The sequence below is a fragment of the Pseudorca crassidens genome, chromosome 6, assembly GCF_039906515.1.
Source record: "Pseudorca crassidens isolate mPseCra1 chromosome 6, mPseCra1.hap1, whole genome shotgun sequence".
NCBI lineage: Eukaryota > Metazoa > Chordata > Mammalia > Artiodactyla > Delphinidae > Pseudorca > Pseudorca crassidens.
Genome location: NC_090301.1, coordinates 124,143,568 through 124,159,575, shown reverse-complemented (window position 1 = coordinate 124,159,575; position 16,008 = coordinate 124,143,568). Strand labels below are relative to the sequence as shown.

The 16,008-nt window shown below is 42.8% G+C and overlaps 1 protein-coding gene across 1 annotated transcript in view; it reads left to right on the top strand.

The window, feature by feature from the left end:
* The window catches only part of ERCC3 (ERCC excision repair 3, TFIIH core complex helicase subunit), a 36,467-nt gene that overhangs the window by 15,242 nt on the left and 5,217 nt on the right, over positions 1 to 16,008 (top strand). Inside the window, exons 11-12 of the mRNA XM_067742247.1 lie at positions 10,691 to 10,787; positions 12,131 to 12,248. Coding sequence (XP_067598348.1) covers positions 10,691 to 10,787; positions 12,131 to 12,248 — 215 coding nt within the window. The remainder of the gene's footprint in view (positions 1 to 10,690; positions 10,788 to 12,130; positions 12,249 to 16,008) is intronic.

Here is a 16,008-nt window from a genome sequence, read left to right as displayed (position 1 = left end):
AAAGGTGGGCACGGCTTGGCATCTGCAGTTTCAGGCTCAGTGGGTACTCTGGCCAGAGGTGAGATCACACTCTATTTGGTCAGGGGCCAGGAAGGCAAGGTTTGGCCCAGCATCTAGAAAGAACTTCTTAGGAAACACTGACCAGGGTCCTCCTTAGCCTACAGCCCCACCCAGATATTGTGTTTAAAACCTGGCTGTTGAAAATTTCCTGCCAAGAAAGGAGGAAGAGGCCTGTGCTTCTGTGCACAGTGATGCAGGGCTTCAGGTGCTGTGAGTGGAGCAGAAGGCAAGGTCCCCTGAGAAGATAAGCCTTCATTCGTTATGTGGTGGGTAGGGGTGCAGAGGGAAGGGTGGGTACAGAATAGTTTCTCTTGACAAACGGTGATTTAATCACCACATGAGGTCATTGTACTATTCTCATTTTACAGATGAGAAAACTGAGACACAGAAGGATTAAGTTGCTGAAATTTCTAAAATCATACCTTTTTTTAAAAAGCATTTTTATTGGAGTATAATTGCTTTACAATGGTGTGTTAGTTTCTGCTGTATAAAAAAGTGAATCAGATATACATATACATATATTCCCATATCTCCTCCCTCTTGCATCTCCCTCCCAATCCCACCCCTCTAGGTGGTCACAAAGCACCGAGCTGATCTCCCTGTGCTATGTGGCTGCTTCCCACTAGCTATCTATTTTACATTTCGTAGTGTATATATGTCCATGACGAGCTCTCACTTCGTCCCAGGTTACCCTTCCCCACTCCGTGTCCTCAGTCCATTCTCTATTTCTGTGTCTTTATTCCTGTCCTCCCCCTAGGTTCTTCAGAACCATTTTTTTTAGGTAACATATATATGTGTTAGCATACGGTATTTGTTTTTCTCTTTCTGACTTACTTCACTCTGTATGACAGATTCTAGGTCCATCCACCTCACTACAAATAACTCAATTTCGTTTCTTTTTATGGCTGAGTAATATTCCATTGTATATTTGTGCCATATCTTCTTTATCCATTCATCTGTCGATGGACACTTAGGTTGCTTCCATGTCCTGGCTATTGTAAGTAGAGCTGCAGTGAACATCGTGGTGCATGACTCTTTTTGACTTATGTTTTTCTTAGGGTATATGTCCAGTAGTGGGATTGCTGGGTGGTATGGTAGTTCTATTTTTAGTTTTTTAAGGAACCTCCATAATGTTCTCCATAGTGGCTGTATCAATTTACATTCCCATCAGTAGTGCAAGAGGGTTCCCTTTTCTCCACACCCTCTCCAGCATTTATTGTTTGTAGAGTTTTTGATGATGGCCATTCTGACTGGTGTGAGATGATTCCTCATTGTACTTTTGATTTACATTTCCCTAATGATTAGTGATGTTGAGCATCCTTTCATGTGTTTGTTGGCAATCTGTATATCTTCTTTGGGGAAATGTCTATTTAGGTCTTCTGCCCATTTTTGGATTGGGTTGTTTGATTTTCTGATATTGAGCTGCTTGTAAATTTTGGAGCTTAATCCTTTGTCAGTTGCTTCATTTGCAAATATTTTCTCCCATTCTGAGGGTTGACTTTTCATCTTGTTTATATTTTCCTTTGCTGTGCAAAAGTTTTTAAGTTTCATTGGCTCCCATTTGTTTATTTTTGTTTTTATTTCCATTTCTCTAGGAGTTGGGTCAAAAAATATCTTGCTGTGATTTAGGTCATAGAGTATTCTGCCTATGTTTTCCTCTAAGAGTTTTATAGTGTCTGGCCTTACATTTAGGTCTTTAGTCCTAAATGTGACTTTATTTTTGTATATGGTGTTAGGGAGTGTTCTAATTTCATTCTTTTAAATGTAGCTGTCCAGGGCTTCCCTGGTGGCGCAGTGGTTGAGAGTCTGCCTGCCGATGCAGGGGACACGGGTTCGTGCCCCGTTCCGGGAAGATCCCACATGCCGCGGAGTGGCTGGGCTCGTGAGCCATGGCCGCTGAGCCTGCGCGTCCGGAGCCTGTGCTCCGCAATGGGGGAGGCCGCAACAGTGAGAGGCCCGCGTACCGCAAAAAAAAAAAAAAAAAAAAGTAGCTGTCCAGTTTTCCCAGCACCACTTATTGAAGAGATTGTCCTTTCTCCATTGTATATTCTTGCCTTCTTTATCAAAGGTAAGGTGACCATATGTGCCTGGGTTTATCTCTGGGCTTTCTGTCCTGTTCCATTGATCTAATTTTCTGTTTTTTGTGCCAGTACCATACTGTCTTGATTACTGTAGCTTTGTAGTATAGTCTGAAGTCAGGGGGTCTCATTCCTCCAGGTCTGTTTTTGTTTCTCAAGATTGCTTTTGTTATTCGGGGTCTTTTGTGTTTCCATACAAATTGTGCAATTTTTTGTTCTAGTTCTGTAAAAAATGCTGTTGGTAGTTTGATAGGCATTGTATTGAATCTGTAGATTGTTTTGGGTCGTATAGTCATTATCACAATGTTGATTCTTCTAAACCAAGAACATGGTATATCTCTCTGTTTGTTTGTATCATCTTTAATTTCTTTCATCAGTGTCTTATAGTTTCCTGCATACAGGTCTTTTGTCTCCTTAGGTAGGTTTATTCTTAGGTATTTTATTCTTTTTGTTGCAATGGTAAATGGGAGTGTTTTCTTAATTTCTCTTACAGATTTTTCACCATTAGTGTATAGGAATGCCAGAGATTTCTGTGCATTAATTTTGTATCCTGCTACTTTACCAAATTCACTGATTAGCTCTAGTAGTTTTCTGGTAGCATCTTTTGGATTCTCTATTTATAGTATCATGTCATCTGCAAACAGTGACAGCTTTACTTCTTTTCTGCCTTGGATTCTTTTTATTTCTTTTTCTTTTCTGATTGCTGTGACTAAAACTTCCAGAACTATGTTGAATAATAGAGGTGTGAGTGGACAACCTTGTCTTCCTCCTGATCTTAGAGGAAATGGTTTCAGTTTTTCACCATTGAAAAGGATGTTGGCTGTGGGTTTGTCATATATGGCCTTTATTATGTTGAGGTAAGTTCCCTATATGCCTGCTTTCTGGAAGGTTTTTATCATAAATGGGTGTTGAATTTTGTCAAAATATTTTTCTGCAGCTATTGAGATGATCAAATGGTTTTTATCCTTCAGTTTGTTGATATGGTGTATCACATTGATTGATTTGCAGATATTGAAGAATCCTTGCATTCCTGGGATAAACCCCACTTGATCATAGTGTATGATCCTTTTAGTTTGTTGTTGGATTCTGTTTGCTAGTATTTTATTGAGGATTTTTGCATCTATGTTCATCAGTGATATTGGCCTGTAGTTTTCTTTCTTGTGGCATCTTTGTCTGGTTTTGGTATCAGGGTGATGGTGGCCCTGTAGAATGAGTTTGGGAGTGTTCCTCCCTCTGCTATATTTTGAAAGAGATTGAGAAGGATAGGTGTTAGCTCTTCTCTAAATGTTTGATAAATTCGCCTGTGAAGCCATCTGGTCCTGGGCTTTTGTTTGTTGGAAGATTTTTAATCACAGTTTCAATTTCAGTACTTGTGATTGGTCTGTTCATATTTTCTATTTCTTCCTGATTCAGTCTTGGCAGGTTGTGCATTTCTAAGAATTTGTCCATTTCTCCCAGGTTGTCCATTTTATTGGCATAGAGTTGCTTGTAGTCCCCAATATGAATGTGTTACTGTCAATTTCCCCTTTTATGGCTGTTAGTATTTGCCTTAGGTATTGAGGTGCTCCTTTGTTGGGTGCATAAATATTTACAATTGTTATATCTTCTTCTTGGATCGATCCCTTGATCATTATGTAGTGTCCTTCTTTGTCTCTTGTAATAGTCTTTATTTTAAAGTCTATTTTGTCTGATGTGAGAATTGCTACTCTAGCTTTCTTTTGATTTCCATTTTCATAGAATATCTTTTTCCATCCCCTCACTTTCTGTATGTGTCCCTAGGTCTGAAGTGGTTCTCTTGTAGACAGCATATATATGGGTCTTGGTTTTGTATCCATTCAGCCAGTCTGTGTCTTTTGGTGGGAGCATTTAATCCATTTACATTTATTGATATGTATGTTCCTATTACCATTTTCTTAATTGTTTTGGGTTTGTTATAGTAGGTCTATTCCTTCTCTTGTTTTTCCTGCCTAGAAAAGTTCCTTTAGCATTTGTTGTAAAGCTGGTTTGGTGGTGCTGAATTCTCTTAGCTTTTGCTTGTCTTTAAAGGTTTTAATTTCTCCTTCGAATCTGAATGAGATCCTTGCTGGGTAGAGTATTCTTGGTGGTAGTTTTTTCCCTTTCATCACTTTAAATATGTCCTGCCACTCCCTTCTGGTTTGCAGTGTTTCTGCTGAAAGATCAGCTGTTAACCTTATGGGGATTCCTTTCTATGTTATTTTTTGTTTTTCCCTTGCTGCTTTTAATATTTTTTCTTTGTATTTAATTTTTGATAGTTTGATTAATATGTGTCTTGGCGTATTTCTTCTTGGATTTATCGATTTATCCTTTATGGGACTCTCTGTGCTTCCTGGACTTGAATGACTGTTTGCTTTCCCATGTTAGGGAAGTTTTCAACTATAATCTCTTCAAATATTTTCTCAGTCCCTTTCTTTTTCTCTTCCTCTTCTGGGACCCCTATAATTTGAATGTTGGTGCGTTTAATGTTGTCCCAGAGGCCTCTGAGACTGTCCTCAATTATTTCCATTCTTTGTTCTGCTCTGCGATAGTTATTTCCACTATTTTATCTTCCAGGTCACTTCCGTTCTTCTGCCTCAGTTATTCTGCTATTGATTCCTTGTAGAGAATTTTTAATTTCATTTATTGTGTTTTTCATCATTGTTTGTTTGCTCTTTAGTTCTTCTAAGTCCTTCTTAAACGTTTCTTGTATTTTCTCCATTCTATTTCTAAGATTTTGGATCATCTTTACTATCATTATTCTGTATTCTTTTTCAGGTAGACTGCCTATTTCCTCTTCATTTGTTTGGTCTGGTGGGTTTTTACCTCGCTCCTTCATCTGCTGTGTGTTTTTCTGTCTTCTCATTTTGCTTATCTTACTGTGTTTGGGGTCTCCTTTTCACAGGCTGCAGGTTTGTAGTTCTTGTTGCTTATGGTGTCTGCCCCCAGTGGCTAAGGTTGGTTCAGTGGGTTGTGTACGCTTCCTGGTGGAGGGGACTGGTGCCAGTGTTCTGGTGGATGAGGCTGGATCTTGCCTTTCTGGTGGGCAGGTCCACGTCTGGTGGTGTGTTTTGGGGTGTCTGTAGCCTTATTATGGTTTTAGGCAGCCTCTCTGCTAATGGGTGGGGTTGTGTTCCTGTCTTGCTAGTTGTTTGGTGTAGGGTGTCCAGCACTGTAGCTTGCTGGTTGTTGAGTGGAGCTGGGTCTTAGCGTTGAGATGGAGATCTCTGGCAGAGCTTTCGCTGTTTGATATTACATGGAGTCGGGAGGTCTCTGGTGGTTCAGTGTCCTGAACTTGGCTCTCCCACCTCAGAGGCACAGGCCTGACACCAGGCCGAGCACCAAGACCCTGTCAGCCACACAACTCATAAGGAAAGGGAGAAAGAAAGAAAAAAAGAAAAGAAAGTTATTAAAAAATAAAAAATATGGGGCTTCCCTGGTGGCACAGTGTTTGGGAGTCTGCCTTCCGATGCAGGGGACGTGGGTTCATGCCCCGGTCTATGAGGATCCCACATGCCGCGGAGCGGCTGGGCCTGTGAGCCATGGCTGCTGAGCCTGAGCGTCCGGAGCCTGTGCTCCACAACGGGAGAGGCCACAACAGTGAGAGGCCCGCATACTGCAAAAAATAAAAAATATTGTTAAAAAGTTAAAGAGTAATAAAAAAGGAAGAAAGAAAGAAGAGAGCAACCAAACCAAAAAACGAATCCACCAATGGTAACAAATGTTAAAAACTATTTAAAAAAAAACTGACAGAGAGAACCCCAGGAAATATGGTAAAAGTAAAGCTATACAGAAAATCACACAAAGTCCACCTCCTCAATTTTGGGATGATTCGTTGTCTATTCAGGTATTCCAGAGATGCAGGGTACATCAAGTTGATTGTGGAGATTTAATCCGCTGCTCCTGAGGCTGCTGAGAGGAATTTCCCTTTCTCTTCTTTGTTCGCACAGCTCCCGGGGTTCAGCTTTCGATTTGGCCCCGCCTCTGCATGTAGGTCGCCTGAGGGCATCCGTTTTTCCGCTCAGACAGGATGGGGTTAAAGGAGCAGCTGATTAGGGGACTCTGGCTCACTCAGGCCGGTGGGAGGGAGGGGTACGGACGTGGGGCGAGCCTGCGGCGGCAGAGGCTGACATGACGTTACACCAGCCTGAGGCGTGCCGTGCGTTCTCCCTGGGAAGTTGTCACTGGATCACGGGACCCTGGCAGTAGCGGGCTGCACAGGCTCCTGGGAGGGGAGGTGTGGACAGTGACCTGTGCTGGCACACAGACTTCTTGGTGGCTGCAGCAGCCTTAGCGTTTCATGCCCGTCTCTGGTGTCCACAGTGATAGCTGTGGCTCACACCCATCTCTGGAGCTTGGTTACACGGTTCTCTGAATCCCCTCTCCTTGTGCACCCCAAAACAGTGGTCTCTTGCTTCTTAGGCAGTTCCTGAATTTTTCCTGGACTCCCTTCCGGCTAGCTGTGGTACAGTAGCCCCCTTCAGGCTGTGTTCACGCAGCCAACCCCAGTCCTTTCACTGGGGTCTGACCTCTGAAGCCCGAGCCTCAGCTCGCAGCCCTGCCCGCCCCGGCGGGTGAGCAGACAAGCCCCTCAGGCTGGTGAGTGCTGGTCGGCACTGATCCTCTGTGCGGGAATCTCTGCTTTGCCCTCTGAACTCCTGTTGCTGCGCTCTCCTCCGTGGCTCCGAAACCTGCCCCCCGCCCACCCCCGTCTCCATCAGTGAAGGGGCTTCCTAGTGAGTGGAAACTTTTCCTCCTTCACAGCTCCCTCCCACTGGTGCAGGTCCTGTCCTTATTCTTTTGTCTCTGTTTTTTCTTTTTTCTTTTGCCCTACCCAGGTATGTGAGGAGTTTCTTGCCTTTGGGGAAGTCTGAGGTCTTCTGCCAGCATTCAGCAGGTGATCTGTAGGAGTTGTTCCACATGTAGATGTATTTCTGATGTATTTGTGGGGAGGAAGGTGATCTCCATGTCTTACTCCTCCGCCATCTTGAAGGTTTCGGTCCATACCTTTTATTAATGTAGGAAAGATTTTACTTTTTATTAAAGTAACAGACTTACAAAAACTAGCAGTTCCTTGCACCTGTCTTCCCACTCACAATTCCTCTTCCCCAAAGATAGCCACTTTCAACTCTCTTCTCTATTTACCTTCATATTTCTAAGTAATAATTTATATAGTAATTTCTTGATCATTGTAGAAATTGCTTATTAATTTCCTACCATGGGAGTTGTGGATTTAGCTGTCTTACATATGCCGCTCCATCCCCTCCCCCCACTCCATCCTCCCAGTGTATTTGGGGTTAAGTTAGTGTTCAATGTTACATTATTTTGGCTGTGTAAGTATTGTTCAAGCCAAGGCAGACAGTGTACCATTCTTACATTTTCCTTTGTGTTAACATTTGTTTTTCCTGAAGTTAATAATTGCCTTGTCATTACTTCCGCTTGGTTTTCTATATAATTACTAATTAGTCCTTTTCAGACTCTTCATGCAGTCATAAACTCCTTCTCAGAAGGGTCAGATCCATCAGGTAATCTCTCAATTTCTTTTCACTTTCTTTCCCTGGTGGATCCCTTCCAGTACTTCATCCTCCACCAGCCTCAACCAGCACTTTATCCTCCTACTCTGCATTGGTCTGCTTGCTCTCTAGGATTAGAGATGCTGCCTAACTGTCCCTCTGACATGATCCTGTGAACTCCTTGTGCCTCTTCCCTGTGTTGGAGCCCCTGTTGCCGAATCTCGAGTGCCCTCTTTCTTGGTCACGCGTTCTGATGGAGTGTATCGTTTAGTAGATTTCTGAGGGAAGGTACGTGGAGGAAAAGTTTTTAAGAATTCACTTGGAGATGTCATTATTCAGTCTCACACTTGATCAGTAGTTTGGCTGGGCCTCAGAATGTCAAAGGCAGGGCCCTTTTCTTGGGGCTTCCAATGCAGCTCCTTGCAAGTCTGATGATGTGTTCTGGTGGTCCTGTGTTCCTTCTCTCAGGAATTTAGAATCTGTTTTTTCATTTTGGAAATTTCAAAACAATATGACTAGTGTGATTTTTTTTTCTTTCATTATGATAGACACTCAGTAGACCCTCTCAGTCTGGAAACTCGTGGCCTTCAATTCCGAGAATTTCTTTCTGTTCTTTCTTTGTTACTCATCTTCTCCGTTTTTTCTTTTCTTTTTTGAATTCCTGCTGGTCAGATGTTAGATCTTCTGGACAGCTTCTCCAATTTTCTTTTCTTTTTTCTCCCTTTCTTTTTGGCTGTGCTGCATGGCTTGCGGGATTGGGATTGAACCCGGGCCATGGTAGTGAAAGCGCCAAGTCCCAGCCACTGGACTTCCAGTGAACTCCCATTTTCTCCCATTTTTTATCCCTTTTTTCTTCCAACCCTATTGAAGCTTTTGTTAATTTCCAAGAGTTCTTTATCGCCAGCTGTTTTGTTTTTTGAGTAAGTACAGTGTCTTATCTGAGGCTGTTAACGCTTTTGAAGCTTTCTTCTGTTGCCTACACTGTCTCTCTTTTCTCCAGGTGTTTTGATTGTTTCAGCTCTATCTTTAGAGATTTTCTTCTGATTTTTGGTAGTCTTTGGCTCTAGTTTCTTATTTAACCGTCAGTCGCTAAAAAGCTGATCGGCCTTTGTGTATAGCTTAGTGGGTTTGCCGACCTGTAGCCCTCTCCATAGCATGATCATGCAGGACCTGGCTAGTTTGTCAAGAGATTGCCAGATTCCAGTATCTCTGGGTCTTTTCTCTTGTGCTGGAAAGTTTCTCCAGAGAGGAATCTTCTGGTCTCCTAGATACCAGCCTGTGGTGGGGGAGGGAAAAGGGAATCCCCGTCATTCTTCACTTTCAATCTTGCTTTACCCTCAGCTCTGCCTGAGGTCCCTAACTGTAGACCTTCCTGTTCAGAATCTAGAAAGTAAACTTCCAGTTCTCTGCCAGGTGGGAGGAGGCATGCCTGGCTGTCAGGGTTGGGGTCTGACACTTTTCTTTATGCATGTACTCTGTCGGTCCTTCTGTCTGTAATCCTACCCTACCACCCACCTTCCGAGGGTTGTTTGATAGTGTGAGGTAGTGGGTAGAACATGAACTTTGGAGTCAGACATGCTGGATTTGACTCCCAGCTCCTCGTCTTATTAGCTGTGTGACCTAGGGAAAGTTCTTTACCTCTCTGAACCTCCTTTTGTTCCACTGTCACATGGAGTTACCACCACCTACCTCAGAGGATTCCTGCATCTAGTAGGTGTTCAACAAATGTTAGGTCCTCTTTCCGAAGGATGGTTACCCTTCTGTTTCATTTCCTATATGAGAGAACCTTCAGAAACTGAGGGCTCACCACTATTTGAGTTGTTTTTCCTGATGACGAGTGAGGAGGAGAAGAACCACCTGAAAACCTGGGTATCAAGAGACAGACTGTTCTGAAGAGTGCACTTTGCTGACCTATTTCACGGCATGACACATACAGAAAATCAGAAGATTTGCGTGGTGCCCCGAACACTCTCACAGGCCAGGCTTGCCGTGGTTAGGGAAGCATCCAGCTGTCCCAGGCACCTGCCCAGCTTCCCCACAGGCAAGGGGGTTGCTCTCTCGGGTACACCTGTACCCAGTTTGTAGCACAGTGTTGGGAAGCACGTGTGGAGTATCAAAAGTCGTGCTTCCTGAGCCTTCCATGGGCACTGCCTGGGGATAGCTCGTGGCCTCAGTGGTGGAACAGCCACTTGGGTCAGCCTCCTTAGACTCCTGACCCTCAGTTCCTCGTGTGTAAATTGGGAACATGAAACCTACCTTTCACAGTTCCAAGGAATATCGGCAGGCATGGATGTTTTTTTCCCAGGGTAGAACCCAGCTGCATGTTTGGTGTGGGCGGGCCCTGCATGCCTGCTAGCTGTCCTCATCGTCCTTGTCGTTGTCATCGTCACCGTCACTGTTATTGCTGACCCTTCGGAAGCTACACCACGTCATTACAAGAAAAGCAGAGGAATGGCTTTGCCAGGTGCCAAGAGGTGATAACCAGTGAGGTTGTCAGATAGGGTTGTACCCTTTGGCACAGAGCTGGTAACTCAAGAGAAATGTTTGAGCTTAGTGTTATAGAGGGTCCATGGGGAAAAGTCTGGAAGGGGCTCTTTTCTCCTTTCTTGGAGAATGATTGTTTGATTAGGAAACAGTTCCTTCCAAACTTTTGTTTGCAAATAGCAATGTTTTCTTTGCCACTCCCATTGAGCTTCGTGAAATCTAGGGGATTCTCCTTGTTTAGACACTAAGCTTAGTGTGAGAGATACTGAGGCAGGAAGGAGCACAGGCCAAAACCAAAAAAGTAAAGGAGGGAATCTTGAAGAGAGTAGTGATCTGCATCTTGGCTCAGAGGGGAAAGGGTGGGGTGTGTGTGTTTTGGAAAGGCGGTGGGGAGGGTCTGTAGCCTCTCACTTTTGTGGCTCTCTTCCTGATGTTTTTGCATGACAGAGGGCTTCCTGGAAGAGAGAAACCTTGCAAGATCTCCCTGTCCCTCTGACATGCTTTCAGGATAATTGAGGAGTGATTCTGTAGTCTTCCTAACACAGCTTTGTTCTTCTCTAGACCCTATATCTATGGTCCTACATCCCAGGGAGAAAGGATGCAGATTCTCCAGAATTTCAAGCATAACCCCAAAATCAACACCATCTTCATATCCAAGGTCAGTGTGGCATGCAGCAGCCCCCAGGCCTGGGGGACACTCGATGATTTCTGGGCAGTGAATTGGTATTTGTTGAAGGAATGTCACGTGTCAGTTTTCATTCCCACGTGTCCAGTGTCTGGGGGCAGAGGAACGTTGCCTGTCAGGTAGTGGAAGAAGCAGATATACGGTTTTAATGTACATAATCTATATTCCTAACTCAAGGAGTATATAATCTAGCAAGTCCTTTTGCTTGACTTAAGTTTTTCCCACCTCTTTTTGGGATACAGGAATTTTGAGTTGTATTTTCTTTATACAAGGGGGAAAAGTTCATTACCTACTGTGGCAAAGGTGGGCATTTGCATAAGGTTCTCTTTGTGGCTTTGGAGATTCCTGTGGGTCGTGGGCAGCTTTTATCCTGGCTCCTGGTATGCCTTGGGGATGGGTGGTGAATATAAACACAATGCAGAATCATGTAGGCTCGGCTTGGTGATGGTTTTAATTTGCAGTTAGAAGTGGTGGCCCAACAGTTTAGAATAGTCATTCAGGTTAGAACAGACCCAAAGCCCAAAAGAAACGAGATTTACCTATAAAGTGATCATGGATGGGTCAAGCTTTTATTTTCTGTGTCTGGGAACTTTGATGGTTGGATCCCCTCCCCCCACCCTCCCCAAGCTAAGGCAGCTACCCAGAGTCAGAATCCAGCCCACTGCAGGCAGTGGCCCCTCCCAGGTCACGTGTCTGACCTTTGCTGTTGGCCTCAATAGCCTCCAGTTAAGATTGTGGATGGTTTTGTGCAGACCTATTTCTGTAGCAAAAAATAAGAAGAATCACTCACAGAGAGTCTGTTGATAGGGCCCTCTTGTCTCTGGGTCCCTAGCAGCCACACCAGGACTGTTGCTGAGACAGATGGTTAGGAGTCAGGTCTTGACAGCTTCTATAGGACAGCTCTTAGGAGAACATGCTAGGTCCTTAGAGGCCTGCGTGCATCTGAAGGACCCTGGTACAGATTGAAGAGGATAGTGATTGTTTTTCTGAATTACCTACAGAGCTTATTTAAATTTGAGGCCAGTTGACTTTTTTTTTCCCTTTTTGACTCATATATAAAAATCTTCCCAGGGCTTCCCTGGTGGCAGAGTGGTTGAGAGTCCGCCTGCTGGTGCAGGGGACACGGGTTCGTGCCCCGGTCCGGGAAGATCCCACATGCCGCGGAGCGGCTGGGCCCGTGAGCCATGGCTGCTGAGCCTGCGTGTCCGGAGCCTGTGCTCCGCAACGGGAGAGGCCGCAACAGTGAGAGGCCCGCGTACCGCAAAAAAAAAAAAACAAAAAACCTTCCCAAACTCACAGCTGGTTCATTTCTATAGGTGGGTGACACATCATTTGATCTGCCAGAAGCAAATGTTCTCATTCAGATCTCATCTCATGGTGGCTCCCGGCGGCAGGAGGCCCAGAGGCTGGGGCGAGTGCTCCGAGCAAAAAAAGGTACCTTCTGCTCTCTCTTTTCAAACCACTTCCGTCAGGTGTCTGTTTGTGAGGGTGAGCCTGTGCTCCTGGGCTAGGTAGACCCTGAAGGGGATGGACGGGGGTCCCAAAGCAAGGACCAGGGTCTCCTTGGCCATTGTTATTTCTCATGTGCTGGGGTTGAGCATGTGGACGTTTTCCATGGCAGCTGTCTGGAGGTCACAGTCTGAGCTGAGTGTTTGTGTTGGTAGATAGAGGAGCCAGGAAAGCAGTGCGTGATGGTGTAGATGTAGAAGGGAGAAAGCGGAGCGTAGACCACCAGTGCAAGTGTAAGAGCTGGCAGCTGTCCCTTGAACCTTGAGTTAAGAGTAAGGGGAGGGCTTGGTAGGAGCAGCTTGGGCAGCCACAAGGTGGATACCTTGCTCATGACCTGTGAAGAGTGGTCCCTTGAGTGGCAGCTTACAGCAGGGACATCACAAGCTCAGTGAATGAGGAAGCAAGAGTCATGCTTCCTCTGCTTGTTAACTGCAGTAAAGGAGCCCAGAACCCAATCATGGGCAGAGTAGAGACTGACGTTTCTGCTAAGAGATGGCATCCTCTTAGCAGACCAGGCAGGTCCTAAAACAAGGACACAGGCCCTGTCCTCAAGGAATTCACTAATCTTAGGAAGAACTTGGACTGCTAGGATGTTTGAAAATGACAGGATTGGTGGGCAGGTGTTGTAATTGTACTGCCTTTGAGTATGTTTAGGAAACAGCTAATTGATTGTGTTTGAAATGGAGACAGGGCAAGTTAGTGGAAATAGCAAACATGGACTTGGGCACCAGACCAACTGTGTGACCTTGGGCAAGTAATTTGACCCTCTGAGCTTTGGTTTCTCATCCAAAGTTGGAGTGACAATCCTTATCTTGCAGGACTGTTAATAATGAGGAATGAGAGTACATAACAATATAATAGACTGCTGGATAAATCTGACTAGCATATATGAAAGTGATTCATTACTTATTCCTTACTCATCACACACAAAGCTAATTTGAAAATCCCTTTGAATTTGATTGGAATTTTGTTTTTTAAATACTGTTTGACTCATTTTACAAGGCCAGTATTACCCTGATACCAAAGCCAGAAAAGTTTACTACAGAAAAGAAAATGACAGGCCAATATCCAATGAATACAGTTGTAAAAATCCTCAATAAAATACTAGCAAACCAAATTCAGCATCGTATTAGAAGGATCATTCACCATGATCAAGTGGGATTTATACCTGGGATGCAAAGAAGGTTCACCATATGCAACTCAATAAATGTGATATATCACATTAATAGAATTAAAGACAAGATCATATGATCATTTCAATGGATGCAGAAAAAGCATTTGACAAAATTCAACATCTGTTCATGATAAAAACTCTTAACAAATTAGGTATAGGAGGAAAGTACCTCAACATAATAAAGGCCATATATGACAAGCCCACAGCTAACCTCATACTTAATAGTGAAAGATTTGAAAGCTTTTCCTCTCAGATCAGGAACAAGACAAGGGTGCCCAGTCTCACCAGTCCTATTCATCATTGTGCTGGAAGTCCTAACCAAAGCAGTTAGGTAAGAAAAAGATATAGAAAGCATCAGTATTGGAAAAGAAGAAGTAAAATTTTCTCTATTTGCAGGTGACATGATTTTATACATAGAAAATCCTGAAGACTTTACCAAAAAACTGTTAGATCTATTCAATGAATTTGGTAAAGTTTCAGGATTCAAAATTAACATACAAAAATCAGTAGTGTTTCTATACACTAACAACAAACTATCTAAAAAAGAAATAAAATGATTCCATTTACAATAGCATCCAAAACAATAAAATATTGGGGACTTCCCTGGCAGTCTAGTGGTTAGAACTCCGAGCTGCAGGGGTCACGGGTTCAATCCCTGTTCGGGGAACTAAGGTCCCACATGCCATGCAGCCAAAAACAACAACAACAACAAAAAAAATCCACAATAAAATATTTAGGAATAAATTTAACCAAGGAGGTGAAAGAGCTCTACACCAAAAACTACAAGACATTGATGAGAGAAATGTAAGAAGATAAATGGAAAGTATCCTTTGTTTATGGAATGGAAAAATTAATATTGTTAAAATATCTATACTACCCAAAGCCATCTATAGATTCAATGCAATCCCTATCAAGACTCCAGTGGCATTTTTAACAGAAGTAAAAATAACAATCCTAAAATTTTTGTGGAACCACAGAAGACCCCAAATAGCCAAAGCAAGTTCTGAGAAAGAAGAACAAAGCAGGAGGCGTCACACTTCTGATTTTAAGTTATATAATAAAGCTGTGGTCATCAAAAGAGTATGTTACTGGCATAAAAACAGACTTACAGACCAGTGGAACACAATCCAGAGCCCAGAAATTAAACCCATGCATATATGGGTTTAATATTTGGGTTTAATATTTGACAAGAGAGCCAAGAATACCCAGTGGAGAAAAGATAGTCTCTTTAATAAACAGTGCTGGGAAAATTGGATATCCACATGTGAAAGGATGAAATTACCCCTGTCTTACACCACTAACAAAAATTGACTCAAAATGGATTAAAGACTTAAATGTAAGGCTGGAAACCATACAACTTCTAAAGGAAAACAAAGGAAAAATGCTCCTTGACATGGGTCTTGGCAGTGTTTTTTTTGGATATTACACCTAAAGCTTAAGCAACAAAATAAAAAATAAGTGGACTACATCAAACTAAAAAGCTTCTTCGCAGCAAAAGGAATGATCGACAAAATGAAAAGGCAATGTATGGAATGGGAGAAAATATTTGCAAATCGTATATCTGATAAAGGGTTAATATCCAAAATAAATGAAGACCTTATACAACTCAATAGCAAAAAAAACAAATAATCCAATCAAAAACTGGGCAAAAGACCTGAATAGACATTTTTTCCAAAGAAGATGTACAAATAGCCAACAGGTACATGAAAAGGTGCTAAACATCACTAATTATTAGGGAAATGCAAATCAAAACTACAATGATGGATGTGAACTAAACTCACTGAGGTAATCATTTCACAATATATGTAAGTCAGATCATTATGTTGTGTACCTTAAACTTATATAAAACTATATGTCAATTTTATCTCAATAAAACAAAGGGAGATAAAGGAAAATATTTGATATAATATACTTAGCCCTTTTCTTTGCATCTCTGAACTCTTGTAAGACAAGGAAACAGTTGAATTCAGGGGCAGTACACAGATACTTAACTTACTGACATTTGAACTGTGAAGCAAAAATATTCAGATTTTCCTGCAGGATCAGATTTTATAGGCTACAGTATTTTCTGTCCTAGTTACTATGATAATTCTGTTACTGGGTTTTCTCTCTGAACCTTTTTTTTTTTTAAGTAGTTTTAGCATAATGTTTTCAAAAGGGTTATCCATATTGTAGCATGTATTAGTACTTCATTCTTTTTTATTGCTGAATAATAGTCCACTGTATAGACATACCACTTTTTTTTGATTATTATTTTTTAAATTTTATTTATTTTTTGGCTGCGTTGGGTCTTTGTTGCTGTGTGTAGGCTTTCTCTAGTTGCGTCGAGCAGGGGCTACTCTTCATTGTGGTGCACGGGCTTGTCATTGCAGTGGTTTCTGTTGTTGTGGAGCATGGTCTCTAGGGCGTGTGGGCTTCAGTAGTTGTGGCTCTCGGGCTCTAGAGCGCAGGCTCAGTAGTTGTGGTGCCCGGGCTTAGTTGCTCCACGGCATGTGTGATCTTCCTGGACCA